Here is a 26,466-nt window from a genome sequence, read left to right as displayed (position 1 = left end):
GGATAGCATTTCAGGCTGGAAGACTTTCAGTCAAATTCCCTTACCCATAAAATAATGTCCAAAGTCCTTAAAGGGGATTATATATGTACCTTTACTTTCTTATTTCCACCTTTTTATCCTACTCCAGACTCTAAAATTCTCTGTATATATTTACACCTGTAATTTTTTAAAATTATTTTAGGTTTAAACTCAGAAATGGCTCAAACTTATAATTCACTAATATGGGATGAATCCATTACTGTACTTGCTTATACCTTATGAGTCCTTCACAATGCCTGACAGCTGTATAGTCCCGCTATCTAAAGATTATCTCTATAGATATACATATAAGATTATGCATATTTATTTCTTTAAATAATCATATAATTATTTAAATATTTCCATACCATCTCTCTCACTAAAACATTAAAAACAAAAAGTTTAAGATGCTTTAGTCACATGAAAATGAGAGGAGTCCATTTAGGCTTCTGTATGCTGCATGTAGTGATGCTGGTGCAGTTTTCATATTGATGAGTAATGGTAGGGAATATATTCCTGGTTCCTCAGTGTTCACTTATTTATGACGTTTTACTTTTCTAATGTATACTTTTTTATTTTATTTTATTTATTTATTTGACAGAGAAAGAGTGAGAGAGAGAGAGAGAGTGAGGGAATAGGTGTGCCAGAGCATCCAGCCACTGTGAAAGAACTCCTCTTGTGCATCTGGCTAAAGTGGGGTCCTGGGGAATCAAACCAGGGTTCTTTGGCTTTACAGGCAAATGCCTTATCCACTAAGCCATCTCTCCAGCCCAAATGTATATATATTTTTATTGACAACATTTATACTTTCATACAATATACCATGTTAATTCCCTCTCTTCTCCCACTTTACCCTTTGCAATTCCATTGTCCATCATGTCTCCTCCTTCTCTCCATTCATCTCTCTTATTTTGATATTATCATGTGTATGTAAATTATACATTCAAATTTTCTGTTTACATTCATTTGTTCATATTTTAATACTTAATATTTATATAAATATAATGTCAAATTTCACTCAGATATATCCATTGAAATTAAATCCTACTATAGTGCTGTCATTTGTGGAATAATGTTTCTGAAGATTCAAAAGTGCAATTTGATATTTTGATATGGCTAAGTTATATTTTATTTTACTTTTTCTGGTTTGGGTAAATTGAGAAATATTTACCATTCACAATTCTGAGAATATTCTATGTTTTCATTCATTTGCATGTGTGTGTGTGTGTGTGTTTATACATTTAAGTATATGTAATCTTTTTTGTGTGTGTGACAGGGTCTCACTGTGTAGCAATAGTTGGGCTGGATCTAGTTATATAGCCCTGGCAGGCCTTGGATTCACAACCCTTTTGCCTCCACCTCCAGAGTGCTTTGAGTATAAACATACAGTTCCATTCTCAGCTCGTTTAGATATTTTGAAGTGTGACGTTTTATACTCAACTGTATGGTCTAAGTCAATTTAATGTTAGTGTATGGTACAATACAATGTTCATGATACACGTGCTTTTGAAAATGTCATTCAGTTGATCTGAAAACTTTGTGGAAGGCTATTTTTTATTACAGTAATTAACTTTGCATTACTATCAGAAGGCCTTTAGAAAGTGTAATAATATCTGTTGCTTTTTATTTTTGTTTATCAGAATAATTACCAGCTTCAAATGAGATGTCATCATTGGACTGCTCAGTTTCTGACCAAGTAACTCAAATAAACTAGCTCCTAGATTCCTGACCCACTGTAAATAAGGGGTGATAAATTCATGTTGTTTTAAAATGAAAGTGGAGTGGTAATTTGTTATATATCTTTATTATGCTAAAACCAGTCACTTTTGTGTAGCATTCATTACAAGGCTTGCTCAGTCTTACTACTAAGTCATAAATTTTGCAAAATTTTCAATGTTTTCATCAGGTATGGTCCTAAGAGTGAAAGTCTCCCCATCCTGTTTGTAACCTGGAATTTGTTCTTCCTAGAGCTGGTTGTTTAATGACTTCTTGGTATCTTTCACTCAATGCATGTATAGCCTAATTACTCAAAAAAAAAAACAACAGGAACTCTATTTTGATTTGTCATAATGCTTTCTACTTTATCTGCTTCTCCTGAGTTCTGTTTTATGTGTTTCAATATATTCTATTATGTATACACCTATGTACTGCTAAACATTTTGGAATATTTTTATTTAACTGATTTTAGACTATTGCTTTTAAATATTCTTACTAATCTCTGAGTGTTTAAATTTTATCATATGCTCTGAGTATTAAAGATCAAACTCAAGCATTATTCCACGACTATAGGATTAAAACATATAAGATGCTTATAATGTAGTATTAAATGGAAATCTATGTAACTATTATTCAACTAGTAAATCATAAGAATAGAATTTTTATTGTGAGGAGATATGAGAGTAATGAGAGTTACAGTGATTACTCACTCTCCTTTGGTTCTCATGTTCAATTGATTATTAAGTCTACTGAACATATATGAAATGTTTCTCACCCCTTGTTTCTATTATCACCACCCTGATTCAATTGCTCAGCATTTCTCACCTGAAGAACTATAATAGTGTTCTAAATAATCCCCCCTAGGATGTTCTCTTTGTACTCTCCAATGCACTTAAAATTTCCCACAGGTACTTTGTTACCTAGCTTAAATTGTATGTTTTTACCTAACACATTTATGACTCTCTAATTACTTCAATAAAATTCTGGTTCCTCAGTAAAATATCTCTCATAATAATTTATATATATATATATATATATATATATATATATATATATATACACACATACATACATATATATATATAAAGAGAGAGAGAGAGAAAGCTTATGCAGAGTGATTTAAGGCAATGATAACTTAGACAATTGCCCCACCATAATATCTTTCTTTATTCATTGTCTTACAAATATGAAGAATAAATTGCCTTAGGGTTAAAATGTATGTTAAGAGACTCTCCTCAAAAACCAAAGATTATCTAAATTATGAAAACCATAATGATTGGCTGCTGGGAAATCATTGACTGAACTCTCCAGGAAATATCAAGAGGAAATAACTCATAATCATGTATTTGATATATCCAGAGGGTGCCAAGGACAGGACAGGGTCAATTGTAAGGCTAAAACGAATGTAGGATTAGTTGAAGTGATTGCTTGAGTCTTGCCTCATTTGTTCTTTCTAGGAGGTGAGATAAAGAAAATGAGAAAAGTTGCCAGTGTAATGCACAGATCACAATATTCATTATAGCACCAGGGAATAGCAATTTGGTCATATAAGGATTTAGGAAAGCACTTTGAAAAAGTAAACAAGAAACAGAGAGAAGACCTGGTCTTCACAAAACGTTTATATTGAAAAACTACTACACAAACTGAAAATATTGGCTGTTACATATGGTAAAGTATGCCTGAAGTTTTCTTTTTTTTTTTTTTGTCTATTTTTTATTTATTTATTTGAGAGCAACAGACACAGAGAGAAAGACAGATAAAGGGAGAGAGAGAATGAGTACACCAGGGCTTCCAGCCTCTGCAAATGAACTCCAGACGCGTGCGCCCCCTTGTGCATCTGGCTAACATGGGACCTAGGGAACTGAGCCTCGAACCGGGGTCCTTAGGCTTCACAGGCAAGCGCTTAACCACCAAGCCATCTCTCCAGCCTCGTTTTCTTTTTTAAAATAATTTTATTTATTTATTTATTTGCAAACACAGAGAGAATAACCCAGGTTGTTAGGCTTTGCAGGCAAGTGCCTTAACTGAGCCATCTCTCCAGCCCACTTCCTGTCATTTTCAAAGGATTGAAAAATTAATTCCTGTTTACTTTTCAGAGTCATGAAATTCAGTGAGAAGAATGCTACTTAAAAGAACAGATACAGGGCTGGAGAGATGGCTTAGTGGTTAAGCACTTGCCTGTGAAGCCTAAGGACCCCGGTTCAAGGCTCGGTTCCCCAGGACACACGTTAGCCAGATGCACAAGGGGGCGCATGCATCTGGAGTTCGTTTGCAGTGGCTGGAGGCCCTAACGCACCCATTCTCTTCCTTTCTCTCTGACTCTCTTTCTCTATCTATCTACCTTTCTCTGCCACTTTCAAATAAATAAATAAATAATTTAAAAAAAAGAACAGATACATAGTGTAAGTTAACTGAATTATAAGTGACCTTCAAGGAGATAGTCCAAAACACCCAATGCTCAGGACCAAGTTACTCAAATATTAAAGAAATGTACTAGAAAAATGTTTAGAACTCATAATGGAACCATTCGTATAAAATGTTTGAGTGTCACTAAAAGGAAAACAATATTTAAAATTTTGTTAGGAAGAATAAAATCCAGGAACAATTTAAATATTTATCCAATTTAAATTTATTATTTTAGTGAAATGAGCCCTGATTGCATATGACATTAACTTTAGGAGAAACGGAAGAAATGAGAGGCTGTGTATGAACTCTTTGTGATAGTAATAGCATTTTTCTATAAATACAAAGGTATTTAAATGGAAAAAAAAAACTAAAGGATAAAAGCTAATGAAGGGCTGGGGAGAGAGATCAGTAGTGGTTAAAGGTGCTTGCTATCAAAGCCTGCCATCCTAGGTTTAATTCCCCAGTGCACGCCTGAGGCCACATACAGAAAGTGGTGCATGAATCTGGAGTTCATTTGCTTTAACAAGAGGCCCTGGTATGCCCATGCTTGATCTTGCTTGCTCTCCTCTCTCTCACCTCTCTCTCTGCAAATAAGTAAAATATTTAAAAAGATGTGAAAGGTAATGAAAAGAAAACTTTCTGAAATTACATAACTTAAAATACATTCTTAAAGTGGTGTTTCAGGGGACAGCAGACAGTATCTGAACATGAACTAGATTCATGGTGGTACTATTGCACCCCTGCAGGGTGGAGGGAGGTATAGGTACTACTGCGGATATGGAGCAGAAACCCCTTCTCAAGAGTCATCCACTGATGTAAGAGCAAGTGTGTGTGTGTGTGTGTGTGTGTGTGTGTGTGTGTGTGTGTGTGTGTAGAGAAGAAAATGAAGCAAGGTTTACTGTCTATAAATGTCAATGAAGTGAATACAAGTTTTTGTTATTTAATACTTTTAAAAATGTAAGTTGAATTTTTCAAAATTAAGAGGTCTGGAGATATGGCTCAGAGATTTTGTGCTTCCTGAGAAAGCATGATGGCCTGTGACTTCAAGTTTGAATTTCTAGTTCCTACATAAATAAGGAAGTAGCCACAGGCTCCTGTAAACACAGTTCCTCAAGTGAGCATGGTCCTTCGAGGAATACTATAAGCTCTAGAATCAGTAAAGAGATACTGGCTCAAAATTAGTCTGGGTGTAAGAGTGGTTCAGTAGACACCCCATGGGGTAGAGTAGGACATTTGATGTTCAGCTAGGAAAGCACACACTTCATCAGAGCCAAGCATATGGGGCACCAAACCACACCATACTACACTATGCACACACAAGAGAGAGAGAGAGAGAGAAAGAAAGAGAGAACAAGGAAAGATAAAAACAGAGTCCACTGAACATGACCTTACATTAAACTGCCTCTAATTATCTGCACAAGAAGAAAAACAAAACAACTTTCACCCTCAAAAAACCAAGAAATTTAAAAGGTTTGGTGGTTTGTATTATGAAAGTACATAAAATCAAAACATTAAGTTCTTAAGTAGGTTGTAAGAATGAAGTTAAGATAATATCTGTGGGGGTGTTACATGGGAAATGAAGAAATCATTTAGCATGGGAAAACTCACACTTTGCCACTTGGTGAAAGTCCAACCTGCACAGCCATATGTTATTTAGAAACAGCTGAGATAACTTCCAATATTTATATGACTTGGAAATATTTTCACACTCTCTTTACTGGGTAGACAAATGTAAAGAACTGAAATGTGATAATATCTCACTTTAAAAAAATAGATGATGGGCTGGAGAGATGGCTTAGTGGTTAAGGCATTTGCCTGCAAAGCCAAAGGATCCCAGTTCAATTCTCCAGGACCCACATAAGCCAGATGCACAAAGGGGTGCATGCATCGGGAGTTCGTTTGCAGTGGCTGGAAGCCCTGATACATCCATGTTCGCCCTCTCTCTCTCTCTCTCTCTCTCTCTCTCTCTCTCTCTCTCTCTGTCTCTTTCCCTCAAATAAATTAATAAGATATTAAAAAATAGATGATGACAAAGTTGACACACCATCTTCACTGTTTTGGTCAATTTCTCCAAGACATTTGTATGCATGCATGATACAATAATGTTTCTGTCATATAATAAAATATATCTTATAATAATGTCAATAATACTGCTAAGACATATCTGCCTTTGCATTTAACTTATTGTAACTTTTTCAATTGCAAAAAGTAGTAATTCCTACAGTTCTAGTAGAATGATTCATCCATGAAGGCATGGCTTACTTGTAAAGTACAAACTATTTCATGGAGCAAACACTTTACTATAGGAATATTTATATTTAATTGACTATAGTGATATTATGCTATATATGAAATATAATCAAATATGAAAATAAAAATTTGTTCACAATTCAGAATTTTATTGACGAATTTATAGATGCTTTACTCCTTATTTTAAGTGAAATCTTGCCCATTTGATTTTTGTGTGCACTTATAGGTGCTTAAATGAAATGGGAAAATTTTAGAAGCCCAATGGCTAAGAAAACAACCGATAGGGGAAAAAACACAAATGAATATTCACAGATGATATGACATTTTATGAGAGGGATAGAGATAAAGGGATAACCTAAATTTAGTAGGTAATTATCCCTATAACATTCACTCAACTTGCTTTTATATTTGAGTAATTTATCTAACTAGGAAAATATGATGAAACTTTTAAGACATATTGATTTGTTTGAATCCATTTCATTATTAAATATCATCAGAGATCTTTCAAGATTTTCTTTTTAGTTTACCTTTTTGGCATACACAATGTATGTATGTGTGTGTTCAAAGGAAAGGAAAATAATACATGAGTTCATTTTTAGTTTGATTAAATATTAAATTATATAGAAATGTCTAAAGAGTAAATATCCATATTTTTGACCTTTGGCAACAAAGGGGAAGTAAGTTATGTAGTATTCAATAACATTAAGGAATAATTTTCTTAGGTTTATTTTAGATAAGATCCTTAATCCTATTAAGGCTTCATAAAATTGTTGAGTTTACAGAGTTTGGCAGAGAGTATTATACCACACAAACCATATATGATGTTAGTCATACTATGTGCTCTGTCATTACCTCTGCTATGTGCAGCAGTACTAATTTTCATTTACTACAAAATTACTTTACTAGTAAAAATACTTCTCCCTGGGAAATAAATTAATCATACCCACAGCTATGATAGCATTAGATTTTTTTAATCTATCAAAGATTATAAAGATAAGTCTATACTAAGAAATTCATTAAAATTAATGATATTGTAAAGACTGTTCTTATTTGTCTCTTAGAGAATGAAACTTGTGAATTTAGACTGACTTTGGAGGTATAAAGAAACATCTGCACAATGGCCAACTACTGTGCTGTGCTGGGAAATATGAAGAACAGCAGAAAGCACATGAACCTATATATACCTGGAAATAGTGAGAAGAGGAAATTTGAGAATAGCTGAGATAAAGAGCAGTAAAGGCTGTAATTTCAGGCTGTGCAGCTTGTAGGCTGTAAGGATGGGTTGGATGTAATAGAAATTTGACACACAGGCTTTGCTTGATCCTTAAGTAGTATGTACTGAGAAGAAAGTGGTATGAACAGGATTTAAATAAGGAAGCCAATGACAGGTTTTGGAAATATAAATTTTGAAATGCTTTGGTACACAGTAAGCAACATTGACAATGAAGCTGAAGATGCACGAGTCACAGTGGATACTGAGGAACAGCTTTAATTTTTGAAAGTTTATCAATTGATGTAATATTCTAAAAAGAAGATATAGGGGATTAGCTGGGCATGGTGGCACATGGCTTTAATCCCAGAACTCAGGAGGCTGAGGTAAGAGGATTGCAGTGAGTTTGAGGCCTCCCTGAGACTCCATAATGAATTCCAGGTCAACCTGTGCTGAAGTGACAACTTACCTCGAAAAAAAAAATATATATATATATAGGGGTAGAAAAGAAAATTATTTTGAATTTTCCTCATAAACAATCTGATGATTTGTGGACAAAGTAATTTTATTTCTGATACTAATGGGCATCTATGTTTGAAACTTTAACTGTGATACCTTTTCCCTGCACCAACTTTAAGATAACCTGTGTTAGGTTAAAAGTACTTCATCCTTGCTTCCTAACAGTGTTTTATTTTTTAACTTTCCATTCTTCCTTTTAAATTTGAATGGTTATTAAGTCTCTCTCAGATAGTTATTGTATGTTTGTTGAAATGAAATGATTAATCTGCATTATGGAACAAATTTATTCCTAGAATAATTTCCCCTCAATAAAACATTTTAAATATTTTTAAATTTTTTTGTTCATTTTTATTTATTTATTTGAGAGTGACAGAGAGAGAAAGAGGCAGATAGAGAGAGAGAGAGAGAGAGAATGGGTGCTCCAGGGCCTCCAGCCACTGCAGATGAACGGGTGCACCCCCTTGTGCATCTGGGTAACATGGGTCCTGGAGAATCGAGCCTTGAACCAGGGTCCTTAGGCTTCACAGGCAAGCATTTAACCGCTACGCCATCTCTTCAGCCCTCAATGAAACATTTTAACTGCATAGTTAGATTGCTTTGATGACATACTTTGTATTATCTTTCCACCATGCCTACCAATTAAATTGTTCATTGAATGTTATTCCTAATACTATGGTTAATGAGTTTTGTACTAGATCATGTTAGTCCATGAAATGATTTGATACATAACTTTGTTTTGCCTATTGTCTCAGAAAATGTGTTTGCCCAGAATCTTATTTTTTCAGAATCTTTTCTTAAGCTGCTTATAAACATATCATATGAGCCTCAGTAGACTTTCTTAGAAATAAGTATAATAAAATTGTTAGTAGGAAGAAAAATAGGCACTCAAGTTAATAACAGTTTCTCTGATAGGAATCATTGACAATTGATTTTCTTTGAAGGACATTATTAATCATAACAACTCCATGGGGTAGTTTCTTTCATCCTCAATTTTATCAACTATGAAACTCAAGTTTAGCGGGTTGCAGTACTCACTGTAATACAAAAATACAATAGAACAAAGATTTTATCAAGGAATGTCTGTTTCCAGAATTTTCACCTTTAATCACTTTACTTCAAGAAAAGTACCACATTAATTTACCAAAATGGACAAATTGCTGAAAGTAAAGTTAGTTTGTCATTAAATGATGTGTTATTGTAACTTACAGGAGACTTCATTTTATATTTGAAATTATGATCTTAACAAAAGCAGTCCTTTTATCACAAATATAATATTTCTATTGTAATAAACTCACATCTACACTGAGAAAATTAGACAACCAATATTTTAGGGTTTTAATGAAGGATATATTTGTCTAGTAATGTTTTTGTCAAAATATTTTGGACAAGGGAGATACGTTGAGTTGTTTGGTAAATAAGCTGGGAGCCAGACAAGTGGCTACCAAGATCAATGACTATGTCGTTGTGGTTTTCCATCATCAGAAGGGGATAAAGAGAGCTCACATGCAGCCCATGAACTATAAGGCCATGGAGCACATGACAGAGCATGGCTTAACCACCAACCACACACTGACAGTTTCACATACTGCCTTCTGTTGGTAAAGGCTCAGTGTGTGTGTGTGTGTGTGTGCGTGTGTATGTGTGTGTGTGTGTTTTAGTCTCTTGCCAAGAAATAAAATATATTGTGCAGAGTTGAGAGCTTCATACATCATCCAAAACTTTTTAGGTCATTTTAATGAAACTAAGATGCTTTAATTTTTAATGATAGATAGATAGATAGATAGATAGATGATAGATAGATAGATAGATAGATAGATAGATAGATAGATAGATAGATAGATAGATAGATAGATAGATTTTAATGCTATATCCCATTTGAGATGTTGCAATCTCAGCTATGAAAGAATGCAAAACATTACTAAAAGAAATTTCACTCTTTGTCAAAATAAGAAATATTGAGATGAACTATTGGGAGTTCATTTTAAATGACTCATATATTTTGGTAGACTTGTCAAAATAATGCCAAGCAAATATTTGAAAGATCATTGGAAAAGGTTGCTTACAATGTACACTATTTCAGCACATTTGATCTATCTACAGGGAGCATACTAATGGTTTGTTGAAGGAGGGAAGAAGAACTTGTCTGTTCTCCATTTTGGTTATGATGCATTCAAAATTACAAATTGTCTCCCCAAAGCAAATGTAGTTATTAGAAGATTTGGATTCACAACTATTTATTGAACACCAAGTATATTTCAGAAACTAATTGGTATTCTTACTGCTAACCCTATCCAATGGAATAATCCAATCCAACCCTAACCCAGTGAAGTAGGGACCCTACATAAAGAATGGCTTTAGCCAGGCACGGTGGTGCACACCTTTAATCCCAGCACCTGGAAGGCAGATGTACAAAGAATGCCTTGAGTCTGAGGTCATCCTGAGTCTACGCAGTGAATTCCAAGTCAGCTTGGACTAGAGCAAGAACCTACCTCAAATGCATGTTTAATGGTTTACATTTAAAACTTTCATTACTGTTCATATAATACTATGCTTCAAAAACCATTGCAAAGAAAGTCATTATCAGGTATAATAAAAAACGTTGCAAATATGCTCTGTGGTGGTTTGATTCAGGTGTACTCCATAAACTTAGGTGTTAGGAATGCTAGGTCCCCAGCTGATGGAGATTTGGGAATTAATGCCTCCTGGAAGCAGTGTATTGTTGGGATCGGGCTTAAGGGTATTAGATTCAGTTTCCCTTGGCCAGTGTTTGACATACTTTCCTGTTCCTGTTGTCTACCTGATGTTGGCCGGGGTGATGTCCACCCTCTGTGCATGCTATCATTTTCCCCTACCATCATGGAGCTTCCCCTCAAGCCTATAAACCAAAATAAACCCATTTTTTTCCCAAAATCTACTCTTTGTTGGTGTGTTTTATGCTAGCAATGCAAACCTTACTGCAACATGCATCTATGATTGATGAATGATAATTAAAAGTAAGAAGCCCCAGGCAGTCTTTTGATAGTAATTGGTGAATATTTCACATGGGTTTCTCCAGTTTGTTCACAATCATCACAAGGCAAGCATTTTTTAGATTTAATTTCCAGCTTTAGAAATAGGTTTAGAGAAACCTTGTCACCATTTCAGACAACATAAATCAGAATATTTCTGATGAATACTTTAAAAGAAAGCACACTCAAAAAGACAGACACTACTATGGAGACAGAGTAGAGAATCATTTTTCTTGATGCTTCAATACACATTTTTAGAAACAACCAAAAAATGTTGATTAGGTCATTTGTGGGCAGTTTGTACTAAAGAAGGTGGGGTAAAGTGAACAGCATCAATATCATGAATTACATATGCAAAATTCATAGTGTTTATACAATATTTATTTCAACACCACAAACTAACAAGTTAGTATTTTAAGTTTAAGAACATATTCTTAAAGAAATGATATCTGTGGCACAGTGTGTTAAAAAACTTACATCTACTTAACTTTGAAGCTTTAAACTATTAAAGTAAAATATAGTACATATTAAGGTTATTATGTTTGGAGAGAAATGTACATAAGTTACTGATTGATTTAAATAATCTTTGTTCACATAGAAGTAGTTAATAAAAAATTAAATATCATTCATTTTATGATACAATTTCCTAGCAATTCAAACCATAATCTCATATGATTAATTTTTAAAAATGCTCTGAAAATAAAACTCAACTTTATCTTCTTGTTGAATTATTTTCAAAGTATATAACCTGAAATAAATATACCTAAGTATAACTCAATACATGCTAGTGTATTACTCTGCCACACATTGCAGGATAGGCCCATTTTGCTTCAAATAATTTACAGCCAAATATTAACTATGAAATAGAATTTGAAGCCTGTGTTTATCTTAGACACAAATATGTCTTTGGTAATTAAGATTGCAAAGACACATAGCAAATTCACCTGCTACATCAGTAAATTATATAAAATTAAAGATTTATACTATATTTTTATAGTAGAAAAATGCTTTTCAACAAGCATATTATTAGGAGGAATCATTTCTGCCTTATAGGACCAAGAATAAATAAAATTGCCACTAACATTACTGATGCATGTTATTTTCAAAGGTAGGTTGAAGGCATTCAAATGACCCCATTTAATACTAATACTTACCAGCAAATTTGATATGGAATTTGTTTTCAGGTTTTAATATCTGGACATACAAGGGGCAATTCGGAGCAAAATCTTTTACAGCCCATGCTCTCAATATTGTTTGGTGATCCTGAAATGATAAAAATCAAAATGTCCTGAGATAAATTTAGTAGCAAAAGTATAAACTTGTAATACATAAAAATAATAAGGGAATAAAGTTTATTAAATGGTCACAGTCACAGATACTAAGCATAAAAATAATTCAACTTTGGTTTTAGAGAGATGGCTTAGTGGTTAAGCCACTTGTCTGCAATGCCTAAGGACCCATGTTCCATTCACCAGGACCCACATACACCAGATGCACAAGGTGGCACATATGTCTGGAATTCATTTGCAGTGGCTAGAGGATATGGTGCACCCATTTTCTCTCTGTCTCTGTCTCTCTCTTCTCTGCCTTTCTCTCATAAATAAAAATAAAATATTAAAATTTCATCTAGAGGTCTTTTTAGAAGAACAATCATTCCTTCTATAAAAGAGACTATCAAGACCTAATTTAATTCAGACAATACTAACTACTCTTTCTTAGAAAATACTAACTACTCTTTCTTAGAAAATTTTACAATAATTTTACAATAATTAGGTATATAAATTTAAATATATTTTTCCAGAAAATGTATAGAAGTCAGAATCCCTCTGAATTTAAATAGAATTAATATAGTATTAACCATTACAGAAATTTCCACAGGGGAAAATATATATTCTTAATGTCAACATGATTAGAAAATTGGCAGAAGGAAAATAACTGATTGTGCACATAGCAAACATATTAGCTTACTACTTAAAAGAAGGTTGAATAAAATATTTGATCTGTACTGTGTGTGTGTGTGTGCATGTGAGTGTATTCAGGATGATAATCCCTCAGGTATGATAAAATATATCAAAAAAGTAAGTATGCTCGGGCTGGAGAGATGGCTTAGCGGTTAAGCGCTTGCCTGTGAAGCCTAAGGACCCCGGTTCGAGGCTCAATTCCCCAGGTCCCACGTTAGCCAGATGCACAAGGGGGCGCACGCGTCTGGAGTTCGTTTACAGTGGCTGGAAGCCCTGGCGTGCCCATTCTCTCTCTCTCTCTCTGCCTCTTTCTCTGTCACTGTCAAACCAATAAATAAAAAAAAAAAATTAAAAAAAAAAAGTAAGTATGCTAAAAGGATCAAATTTCGAGTCCACACTTAATATTAGATCTTACACAGAACACTAATTATATAAATATTTAATGAAATGCATGTATCATGGCAGAATATAATAGAAACATAAAACAAAATTTGCTGATAATCCATAAGTGGATGCCCTAGTGGGTGTGTTCAATCTTCTGACATTGTAATATGAAGTAATTTTCTAGTGTTTTGGCCTGCACTCACAGCTATTATAGAACACATGTGGCTCATAGCTGGACCCACATGGTCTTAGGCAACACTGTACATATAATAGTCAGTAGCTTCGTATTGATATCAAAGTTAAGTATAATTAAATAAAGAATTTAATTCCTCAATCACACTAGTCACCAGAGCCACATGTGGCTAATATATACCATTTTCATCATTATAGGTGAAAGTACAACTTTGAAAAGAGAAATAAAGATGAAATATATTCTCTTTCAATGTTTGAAACCAGTAGACAAGTGGGATTAAGTATCCCAATAGAGAAAGAAGAGCTATGATTTGTATTTGGCAACTGCTATCATCTAGATACTTGTGATCAAAAACTTCCAGATATATGTTAAATTCTTAAGATCTTTTATGAGGCCATCAGCTTCTCGGGCTTTTGGAAGGGGGTGAAATCACCTCCCATTGAAGAAATTCTTGTAGGGAATCAGTTGTAAAAGCAGGCCAGTGAAGCTTCCCAGCCCTTTAATGAACACACAACAGGAAAAGGTCTATAAACTAGGAAAACAGTTTTCATCAGGCTCTGGATCTCTTAGCATTTGGGTCTTAGACTTTATCATATATCATACTGTAAATAATGAATGTCTGTTATTATATCATATTCAACAAAGACAGTAAGTATACGTTTTATGAAGGTTCATGAAGAATAAAATGGACCTGGGACAATGGACATGCACACATCCTTAGGCAGACATTCAAAATGCCAGAAGGATACTAGCAATGCTACTAAGATTCACCAAACAATATCTGCTAATTAATATAACATGCTATTAAATATGAGTTTACAGAACTAGAAATATTTCAGTGTCTAGCATTTATTATCTCTTTCACCAGAGATACAAAATTTTAAATAAATAAGAAAACAAACTAAATATAAACCATAATTTCAGGAAGGTCAATATTAAAATATATCATTAGTGTGTTTTACCTAATGCCGTGTTAATGATAATGAACAATTTTACAATGTTTAGCTTCTTTATCTTTCAGTGTCTAACTTGACTTGGAAAAGTCAGTTTCTTGTATGTAACAAGTAGATTTCCAAATAAACTAAATATATATATATATATATATATATATATATATATATATATATACACACACACATATATGTGACATGTATTGTATGTGTATATATATATATGCAAGAAAAGAAAGGGAGGGAGGGAAGGAGAGAGAGATCATGGGCATAGCAGGGCCTTTAGCCACTACAAACTCCAGAAGCATGCATCACTTTGTGCATGTTGCTATATGATGGTACTGGGGAATCAAACTCAAGTTGTTAGGCTTTACAAGCAAGCACCTCAACTGCTGAGCCATCTCTCCAGCCCTAATTTTTTTAATCATGTAGTATTGATATGTAAAACTACATATTACATGCAAAACTGTTAATGGAGATTGAAAAATTTTCAATACTGGATACAAATATGTTATTTTGTTTTTATGTAAATCATCTTAATAATGATCAAAATAATACCATAAAGGATAAAACATAAGTGGCAATGCGGGACTACTTACCAAAAACTTAAAATTCAGATTTACATACTGGCACCAGTAATGTAAGAAAATATAGATTAGTAACAGAAGGAGGAGTATAGTATGCTGTAAGATCTACCCATATGGAAGAGTACGTCCTTCACAGTGTCCTTAGAACTAACCCATAAACTCTAGTTAAAAATCCATCAAGTAAATGCATAAGGACTTTAACGTAATCAATGAAAGTAGATAAATTTTGGAAAGAAAGAAAATCTTTGAAGATGTAACATGTATTTCACATATTTTCTCTGTTTTCTTTCTTTGATATGAGTGCATCTGTGGTTGAACCAGCAGCATAAGCTGGCAAAACTATATGGTAAGAAGCCCAGAGAAGTTAGGGAAATGGCACACTAAATAAAGAGGAAAAGCAAAGAAGAGAAGTCATAATTTCTATATAAACTTATACATCTTTAGTTGACCTATATGTTATGAAAATATAGAAGAACAAATTAAATCTTAACTGATATTTGATCCATTATCAATATCATAGAGTAAGAGAAATTGCATTGTAGATAAGCTAGATTAAATGTCTTTTAAAACAGCAAGGACCACCAAAAAAAAAATATTTTTTGAGGAATGGAAAATAACCTGTTGCTTCTCAGCATACCATAGTCCCCAAGCACAATACAAAAATAAAAAATTAACATATAAAGGGCCAGAAGAATGTGACCCATTTTCATTAAAGAATCAAATCAAAATGATTACCTACATATGTTATTATTCCGATTATGTGAATGGTTCAAACACCATATAGATACTAAAATGCACTTATAGTATAGGAGAAGAAATAAACAATTCTCTAATGCACACAGCAAAATTAGTAAAGAAACGATTTTAATGCATTCTTCTAAGGCAAAATTTGGTTTTTGAACATCCCTTGCTAATAAACTAGTGTTATGTTGAAAAGAAGAGATAAGAGCAGACACACCTTTCTTTTTTCTAACCTTAAAGGGGAAACAAAAAGCTTCCATTTTTTTACCATTGTGTATGATTTTAGCTGGATTTCTTATGCATGACCATTGCTGTGCAATATTGTGTAGTGTGTTGTTTGCTAGGTGTTTCTTATGTATAGCTCTTTTTGTGCAGTGTTGTGTACTATGATGTCAGCTGGGTGTTCCTTGTGCATGGCTGTTGTGTAGTTTTGTGTAGTATGACGTTGGACTGGTGTTCCTTATGCTTGGCCATTGTTGTATAGTGTTTCAGGCCTTCTACTTGAACTTCCTTGGGTGACTTTATGAAATGATGTTGAATTTTGTGATAAGCTCCCTCTGCATTTACTGATAATGATATGAGATTTATCCTTCATTCTGTTACTGGGGGTGCCACAATTATAATTCATTGTTTTAAATATTTTATTTTTATTTATTTGACAGAGAAAGAGGGAGAGAGAGAAACAAAGAGAATGGGTGCTCCCAGGCTTCCATCCACTGCAAACAAACTCCAGACACATGAGCCCCTGTGCATCTGGCCAACATGGGTCCTGGGGAATCGAACCTGGGTCCTTTGGCTTTGCAGGGAAATGCCTTAACTGCTCAGACATCCCTCCAGCCCCAATTTTTCATTTTCATTGCGCTGAACCAACCTTGCAACATAAAGACAAAATGACGCTTGATTATGATGTACGATTACATTAATATGCTTTTGCGTATTTATATGGGGCATTGATTGTAGTCCTTTCGTGTGTGTGTGTGTGTGTGTGTGTGTGTGTGTGTGTGTGTGTGTATGTGTGTTTAGAATTTTATTTTCTTAATCCTGCACAGGATTGTATTCATATTTTACCCATTCACGGCAGTTTTCCTTTACCTAACAATCATGTTCTCCCTAGACTTTTTTTTTTTTTTTTTTTTTTTTTTTTAGTTTTTCCAGGTAGGGTCTTACTCTGGTCCGGGCTGACCTGGAATTCACTATGTAGTCTCAGGGTAGCCTTGAACTCATGGCGATCCTCTGCCTCTACTTCTGCCTCCCAAGTGCTGGGAAAAAAAGCATGCACCACCACACCTGGTATTCCCTAGACTTTTTCACTCTCACCATGCCTGTGTGTATTGTGTTAATCAGCCAGGGATTATAGGGGACCCTATGCATATTCTGAGAGCTGTTTTGTGTATTTCTTCCTCTTGCAATTCAGCTACACAAATGCCATCCTTCTTATACCCTGCTCCCCTTAGCTCATACCTCTGCCTTCACAGCTCAGTTAAACTGTCATGACCTGCATAGATTTTGCTTTTCTCCAATAGGAGCTTATAAATGTTTTTAAGCCCAAAGTATAATTTGTTTGGGGCCCGTTCCTACTATTTTTCTTACCCCCAGTGATCACAGTCCCACACTGTGTTCATGTTGTTCAGTCCAAAAATAATTGTTTTGTGTATCTCATCCAGAATTCTAAACATTTGAGTGGGAATGCTATCTAGCACTCATTGTTCCCATACAGCTGAAAGCAGAGGAGTTTCCTGCTTGCTTGTAAAAATGTTGCAGATTTTAGGCACCAAGTAGTCCACCAAAAACCACTCTGATATGATCAGGAACCTTCATCTTGCCAAATGTTATCCCTACTCAGTACAAGCTTTGGAAAGATCTCTTCCATTTTGCTCTTCATATTTCACTTAATTTATATATCCTTGCTCTCTTGAATCTCTTCCTCAATCATGTTTAATTTATATACAATCTTTGTTGATTTGTATACTCTTTATTTATTTATTTATTTGAGAGCAACACATACAGAAAGACAGATAGAGGGAGAGAGAGAGAATGGGCGCGCCAGGGCTTCCAGCCTCTGCAAACGAACTCTAGACGCGTCCGCCCCCTTGTGCATCTGGCTAACGTGGGACCTGGGGAACCAAGCCTTGAACCGGGGTCCTTAGGCTTCACAGGCAAGCACTTAACCGCTAAGCCACCTCTCCAGCCTGTGATTTGTATACTCTTTATAACCTCTAAATATTAGAATATTATTCCCAACTGTATGTAACCCAATGTGATCTCTCCATCTAGTCATGTGGCTTTAAAGTACATTTATAGAATTGCAATATAGAATTATGCTTTATATGAATCCCAAATATACATTTCAAGTTTCCTGCGCTGAAAGTATTACTTCCTTCCTTAAACTAGTTTATTCTTGAATATTTCAATATCAACACATGCCAATGTATTATTTAAATTTCACATAAACTCACACTTATCTTTGCTTCTTCCACTTTGACTTATGCCCAGAATATGGACAAATGATAGCTTTATTTTCTAAATCAATTCCACAAAAAAAAAAAAAAAACTGTATTTCACCATGTCAAATAACAACCCATTAATCCCAGCCATGGTTCTCTGTCTTGTTTAGATTACTCTTCCTGAGCTTCAAACTGGTTACCCTTTTCAGTCACTTCTCTTGCATGCATAAAACAGTCTCCTTTGAACTTTCGTCCAGAGTAACATTTAGAAAGTAGGGCAGGTGATGTTTACATCTACTCTGCCATGTGCACAAAATCCTCCTTAATGTGTCTGTATTCCCTTCCATTTTACTGAAAAGATGGAGGTAAAAGCTCATGCCTTCAGAATGTTTCTCAAAGATCACCTCAATGCAATAGCAAGTTAACTGTTTCTAAAATCTACCTTCATATGTGAAAGTATGCAAACTTTCTACCATTTTTTGACAATGATTGGCTTTCTCCAGTTTTCAATAATGCTCTTTCTTAAAACTTAGACTTCATTAGGAGCAAATGCAACCATCATTGTTGCAGTCCGGTTCGCATTGCTGGTAGAAATCACCCAACCAAGAGTAGCTTCTGGGAAAAAGAGGTTTATTTTGGCTTACAGGCTCGAGGGGGAAGCTTCACGATGGCAGGGAAAATGATGGCATGAGCAGAGAGTGGACATCACCCCCTGGCCAACATAAGATGGACCACAGCAACAGAAGGGTGTGCCAAACATGGCATGGGGAAACTGGCTATAAAGCCCATAAGCCCGCCCCCAACAATACACCCTTTCCAGGAGGCATTAATTCCCAAATCTCCATCAGCTGGGAACCTAGCATTCAGAACACCTAAGTTTATGGGGGACACCTGAATCAAACCACCACAATCATATTTCTTCCAAGATTATCTTTTTTGTTGTTGTTGTTGTTTACTTATTTGAAAGCGACAGACAGACAGAGAAAGAGGGGGGAGAGAGAGAGAGAATGGGCATGCTAGGGCTTCCAGCCACTACAAATGAACTCCAGATGCATGCGCCCCCTTGTGCATCTGGCTAATGTGGGTCCTGGGGAATCGAGCCTCGAACCGGGGTCCTTAGGCTTCACAGGCAAGCGCTTAACCGCTAAGCCATCTCTCCAGCCCCCTCTCCCAAGATTATCTTTAAGACACTTTAAGACACATGTGTAACCTCTAGATAAAAAGGGGTTTCTCTATGATATTCTTCTGTCTGAGCCTTCACCGTATCTCCTTTAACAGACTAAATTTTTCCTATCATTTACCACAAAGTTGTCCATCCTCTACTTTACCAATTTCAAAGAAATTTCAACATTTCCATATATTTTACATGAACACCTGCTTCTAGTACTAAAATCTATATCGATTTGCTAGGGATTCTATAACAAGGTCTATAAGTTTACTTTGTTAGAAAGAAAGGAAGGAAGGAAGGAAGGAAGGAAGGAAGGAAGGAAGGAAGGAAGGAAGGAAGGAAGGAAGGGGAAAGATTGAAAGAAAGGGAACAAACAAATAAATTGATATATGTACAAAACCCATGATCTAATGGAACAAACACATGACATCTATTGTACTCACTATTTTACCAATTATTGTTTCATTACTATGCTTAACCTTTCAATTTTTAAATTAAATATTCAATCTAAAATTTTTTCCTCCCCAATATTTCACATATCTCTCCTTTGTAATTCTCTATCACTTATCACTATGTATTATCCCATACACTTGTTTAACTAATACAATGGTTGTTACTTTGACAAGTATATAAACCTCATAAGAGAAGATACTGCCTCTGTTAAGTTCAGAACTATGAATCTACCTAGTATGTTAATATCTGAGCATAGAATGTGAATAAATATTAGTTGAATGGACAAGTGAAGAAAAAAATCAAATGATTAATAAAGTGGGATGTTCAATTTAAAATTTTGAGTTAGGTTGTTAACATATGTAAATAATAAAATCAATGTCTAATGAGATAATCAGTGGCAAAGAGCAGATCCACCAATGAGAGTTCTTTAAACATCTCTAGAATATGAGTGGTCAAAATCACATAAACCTTTGAAACTGAAAATAGAAATGAGCAATGAAGAAGTAGAAGGATGCAATCAAGGTGATCACTGGGTCTCCAGTGGACACTGTACATAATGACACATTCTAAGTGCTATTGGGATTATTATTCACAGGGATAATTTTAGGTACACAATAAAAGGTAAATGGTATCTGTTCACAAATGCCAAATTGCATATTGCCATGTAGTAATTACTTCTGAATTGGAACATTCCTTCCTGGAGAGAGGAGGGAAGCTCATGAAAGTCAGGAAGTGAGCAGCTCACAATTCTGAAGAAATTTCTGAAGCACAAGATTAGTAAATTCTCTCGGCAAGGAGATACCAGCAGTAAACAAGTTCTGGGGAAACAATCTGACCTGCACAGCCCCAGCAAATTATGAAGTGAGCTCCAGGGCAGCAACTTTCATGTGTCCTCAGAATACTTAGGTGGGCTTTCTCACCAGTTGTTTTTGAGTCATCCAAGTTTTTGTAAGTAAATCCTCACCCTTGCTCTGTAAGAAAATCCTCAAGCCTTACTCTGTAAGAACCCTTCCACTTAGCTCTGTAAATAAACCCATACCCATGCTCTGTAAATAATCCCTCACAATTGCTCTTTAAGTAACCTCACAACCCTGCTCCTGCAAGTAAACCCAGCAAGTTCATTGGTTTACTAAGTTGGACCTGGGTGCAGGCATACTTTGAGCTGTTGATGCCCTGTCCTAGAGTAGTATGAGTAGATGCCTGTTTGAGTCTTCCCAGGAAAAGTCAATACAACATATATCTAAAATCAAAATTGAAAAATGGAAAATAGGGAATCAAAGTGGGAGGAAAGAACAGGGAAGCAAATGACACTTTGTGAGAAACATTTACAAAATATGCTACAGTAGTTGAATGAAAATAAAGTTAATGCATTCTTTTAAGGGACAGACTAAAAATAGAAAGAACAAAAAGCTAATGCCTGGAACCCTAAATATATGTTGTGCCAATTATAATTTTTAAGCTGTGGAACACCTTTAATTTACAAATTTAAATAAAATGTCATTTGAATAGTAAACTCTTCTCACCATGTGGAGCAATTTCTTCTAAAGGAAAGGGTTTAAGAGTTGGGCTGACCTGGGTAGAATCCAGAATCTGCCTCTCTGGGAAATCTAATTAACACCTCTGAGCCTTGGTTCCCTCATCTATGAAACAATTACATGAAATGACATAATGTGCACAAAATGCCTGGCCATATGAAAGCTACTCAATAAATGTCAATCTGCTTGGCTCCATTTTTCATGTTTTTCATTAAATGGACTTGCAAAAACTGCCCTAGCATATGCATGCCAATAATAAAATGTCAGCTACAACTGAAACCTGTAAATGCATGTAGAAAATTAGTATTATGCCCAAATTTTTCAATTGATACATTAAGAAAAACAGTATTTTCTTTTTAAAAAGTGTTTCTTATGTTTTATTTTTTTGAACAAAATTAATCTGACTTATTAGAAAGAGTTTTGACTTCAGTAAATCTACATTTAGTGACACACTTTTTAATTGCATGTGTATGGGGTGGGAAGGGTCTCTTACTGCTGCAAAGGAACTCATTTCCCACTTAGGTCAGAAGCAAATTGAACTCACAGACTTTACAAGTGTCTCCTCAGCCCCAGTGACATTTAAGAAATGATTTTTCTCATTCAGTGTAAAAAGAGGAAACAATTGGGCTGCAGAGATGGCTTAGCGGTTAAGCGCTTGCCTGTGAAGCCTAAGGACCCCGGTTCGAGGCTCGGTTCCCCAGGTCCCACGTTAGCCAGATGCACAAGGAAGCGCACGCATCTGGAGTTCGTTTGCAGAGGCTGGAAGCCCTGGTGCGCCCATTCTCTCTCTCTCCCTCTATCTGTCTTTCTCTCTGTGTCTGTCACTCTCAAATAAATAAATAAAAAAATTTTAAAAAAAAGAGGAAACAATTACTGAAGTAGCTGCTTTGGCACCTTCAACTTCATGATTAACTACTGATATTCTTATATATTATATGAAAATTTGAGCAGACATATTTATCTTTATAAATAGTGTTGCTTCAAAACACAGTACTGTTGAATTACCATTATTTTCCTTATTTTGATATTATTCAGAACTTCCCCCTTATTCCAGGCAGGAAAAGGTATACAACCCAACTTTTTTATGAGCCATAATCAGCAAGGTTACAAAACTGCTATTATTAAAACAGCATAATAACTCATTAATTAATTTTGCATACTCACCAATAATTAATGAATTTTCTTTAGAAATAGTGTACTGCCATTGAATTTCTGAAATGGTAATTTACTAAATAAAGCAGCAAAAATATTAAAACTGTTTCCAAAATATATCAAATAAATTAGAATCATGTACAGGAAAACTTTAAATTATGCCCAACATAAAAAATTCACTTTGCAGTCTTTAAAGAATTGTTATCTACATATAATAGAGTATGTAAATTTAGATCAGTATACATATAACCAGGAAATTCTAACATCCAAGGTCAAATATTTAAAAAATTTAAAGCTTTTTTAAAATTATATGTTATTTGTTTATTTGAAAGACAGAGGGAGCCAGGCAGGAGAGAGAGGGTGAATCCAAATGCTATAGCGTCTAGCCACTGCAAAACAACTCTAGACGTATGCTCTATCTTGTCTATCTGGCTTACATGGGTACTGGCAATTTGACCCTGGGTCCTTAGACTTTGTAGGCAAGAACTTTTAATGGCTAAGCCAACTCTTTAGTCCCCAAATAGTAGTTTTTATTTATTAGAAAGAACAGCAGATAGAAAGTGAGAGAGAGCAAGAATGGTTGCACCAGGGCCTCTAATCATTGCAAATGAACTCTGGCTTATGTGGGTCCTTTGGCTTTGTAGGTGAGCACCTAAACCACTAAGCCATCTCCCCAAGTCCATCAAAAATACTTTTTTTTGGAAAAGTATACATTTCAAAAAGTACTCTAACCAATGGTGTCCTTAAGAAATCCTTAAGAATCCACTAATCAATTTCACATATTTATCATTGCAATGGAGTCTAAAGGGGACACAGCCTAAGGAAAAGGCTCAATGTTTACCAACTTAAGTAACATTTTTCAACCATACAATAATGATTAGTTTTACATTCATTGTTATAAGCCATGTGAAACTCTCTCTTCTTTTCCTTATCTCTGTCAGTTAAATGGGAACCTCACACTAATAGTGGTTACAATATAATTTTCAGTCCATGTTGAAGAGGATGCATATTAACAGCCTGATGGGAGCTTTGCCCACTGTCCTACATGGAGAGAGAACTTTCCTAAAGATATGCATCAAGCATTGAATGTGAGTAAGTGGGAACAGAAATATAGGCAGTGGGTTTTCCTTAACTAAGGGGAAAATATGAAGTCAAGCAAACAAGCCATGGCTCCAGGCCTCCTGACCCATGTGAGATACTCTCTGTGCCCTGGGAGCATGCAGAGACTACAGTAACCTTCATGTGATCATACTCAAAGACAGAAAAGCTCACTTTTATTTTCAACTCAAATAAAATACAGGACTACTATGTGAAAAGTGATTAGATTGTAGCAAGACTGGATATTATAAATGTGGCATATTTAACATTCTTGATCTACCCCAACCATGCAGAAAATTAAGCAATTCAAATCATTTTTCTAGGGTAAATCCTCATAAATTTACAATATAGTAGGTGAAATAAAAGGAAAGGAGTGATTGGGAAAAAAAGAAAGAAACAAAGAAAAAAATATGATTATAAAAATTAATTTGGCTAAGATATTTTGTGAAATATAGAAAAACATGCTTATTGACAACTGTTGAAGAATCGAAGAGTGGTAATTTCTATTTTATGAGTGGATTTAGTCCAAATGCTGGAGGAGGATGGGTGTGGGTTGTGGGAAGTTAACTACCCTTGCTGTAGCTCATAATGTAGTGCTGTTTGCAGTGGCAATTATGCCAGCTCTTTCCCAATGCATCACATATAGCATGAGCAAATGTTCATTACCAAGCAATATGGTCTTCTCTGTGCTGACATTGTTAGCTTGCTGGAATAATGTATAAGTTGTCTAGGTTTTTATATGTTTTTAAAATAAGGCTTCTCTGTTTGGAGCTACCCACCCACATATGAAAGTGGTTTTAAAATGTAATGAACAATGTCTACATATGCGCAGAGGTATGTGCACATGAAGAGTAAACTATGCATCATATATCAGTCCCTGAAAGCTTCTTCCTCTCAGTGGGCTACAGATGCTTCCATGAATTGCTGGACATAAACCAGTATGATAGGAGTGAAGATACTGCCTCTTTACTGCTACTATGAAAAATTGAGTTTCTTTCTGTGCCCCTTCCAGTGTACTAAGACTTAAAACCCATACAGTACCAGGATCCAGGGAGATTGTTTTCAGGTCCCTCTGTTCAAGATGTCTTGACTGCGGTAGTGACATCTCTGTCTGGTTTCTTGCTCTCTTCAATCTACTAAGCATTGTTACCCTGCCATGTTTTATTTTTTCAATTACAGCATGATGTCAATTTTGTATAACAATTTTTGGCAGGAAAAGAGTTGCTGAGTTCTACTTGTTACCACCAGCTTCTCTTGCATCTCTTGTACCATCATCTTCTTAATTATAAAGATGAATAAGACTGAAAAATTTCATCAAGCTTTGGGAGAAAAGTTTAATTTTTAAAAATATATTCATATGAGGAGCTGCACCAAAAAGTTTACTTTGTTATTGTTTCACAAGTTACATAATGCTTTTATGAAAATGAAACCATTTATTTTCACAAAACAAAAGATACATTTCAGATGAGTATTTCGTCTTAAACTCATATTCCAAATTTTACTTAGTTAAAAATATATTTAAGTCTATATATGTATGCATTTCAAAAACACAATAATTCTACAAGTTTTGTGACATAAAGGATTAGCCTTCCCTTTCTATCATATGGTATACAAAATATTCACTTTAATGCCATAACACTAATTATTTTTATATGCCTTCTTATTTCTAAATTTGACTGTATTACATTTCTTTCCAAATATTTTATTTATTTATCTGATTTGGGGGTGCTTATGCCTCAGTGCACATGTGGCAGACACAGGATAACTTCAGGGTGTGAGTGCTGATGCCCCACATGCTTTGAAAGATCTGCTCTTGCTGCTACAACATGAGACACTATGAAGGAACTTCTGACTAGCTGTCCTGCTACAAGTTTTGGATTCAACTGAGCCTACCTTCATTGCTGTAGGTGTTGATATCACAGATGCATGCACCATTTTGTATCCAGCTTGACATGGGTGCCAAGGAACTAAATCTGGGTTGATGTGCTATGAAAGCATGTACTTTTAACATCTAGCCATCAGTATGACTATTTTTTGATTTCTCAGTTTTAAATATCTACAAGCTTCCTATAACAGAAGAGTATAAATATATTTTCCTTATCCCGATCTCAGACTCAATCTCCCTGAATCATCTGTTTAAAATACAGTTGAACACTAATTCTATTGAAATCACAAGCCAGTATTTGGATTATTGTGACTGTGTTCATGATGAAGCAAAAGCTACACTTACATTTCAATTTTGACTGACCATTTACCTCACAGGCAGTGTGTGTCTCTCGTCATTTGTTTAGTATTCCAACCATTCCTCACTAATTCAAAATCTGTTTTATTCTACTCAGACTGCCAAAACAAAATACTTCTTACTGGGAGTCAATACAAGAGAAATTTAGTTTTCATGGTTCGTGGAGGCTGGAAGTCTAAGATAAAGGTGTCAGGAGAGGGTTTTCTTGATTTACCATAAAATGTATGGACCTGGCTTGCAGACACTGGCCTTTATTGGCCCCTCATATGGCTGCTCTCTGTGCTCACAATCCTATAGAGAAATACAGGTAATCTGCTTCTATTACAGACTTTCAAGGCTCATTTGTGTATTTGGTCCTACATAGAACCCTACTTTCAGAGGCACTACTTCCTGATTCTTATGAGGTCCTGTTGCAAAAAGTGGTCTGTTTC

At 35.0% G+C, this 26,466-nt stretch overlaps 1 protein-coding gene across 2 annotated transcripts in view; it reads right to left on the bottom strand.

The window, feature by feature from the left end:
* Kcnt2 (potassium sodium-activated channel subfamily T member 2) overlaps positions 1-26,466 on the bottom strand; it is a 365,450-nt gene that overhangs the window by 132,693 nt on the left and 206,291 nt on the right. For both annotated transcript variants that reach the window (XM_004659523.3, XM_004659524.3), the window contains exon 13: positions 12,282-12,390. In XM_004659523.3, the coding sequence (XP_004659580.1) occupies positions 12,282-12,390 (109 nt within the window). The remainder of the gene's footprint in view (positions 1-12,281; positions 12,391-26,466) is intronic.

The sequence above is a fragment of the Jaculus jaculus genome, chromosome 1 (assembly GCF_020740685.1).
Source record: "Jaculus jaculus isolate mJacJac1 chromosome 1, mJacJac1.mat.Y.cur, whole genome shotgun sequence".
NCBI classification, from domain to species: Eukaryota; Metazoa; Chordata; class Mammalia; order Rodentia; family Dipodidae; genus Jaculus; species Jaculus jaculus.
Note: the sequence above shows the minus strand (reverse complement) of the source record. Positions and strands in the feature narration are given on the sequence as shown.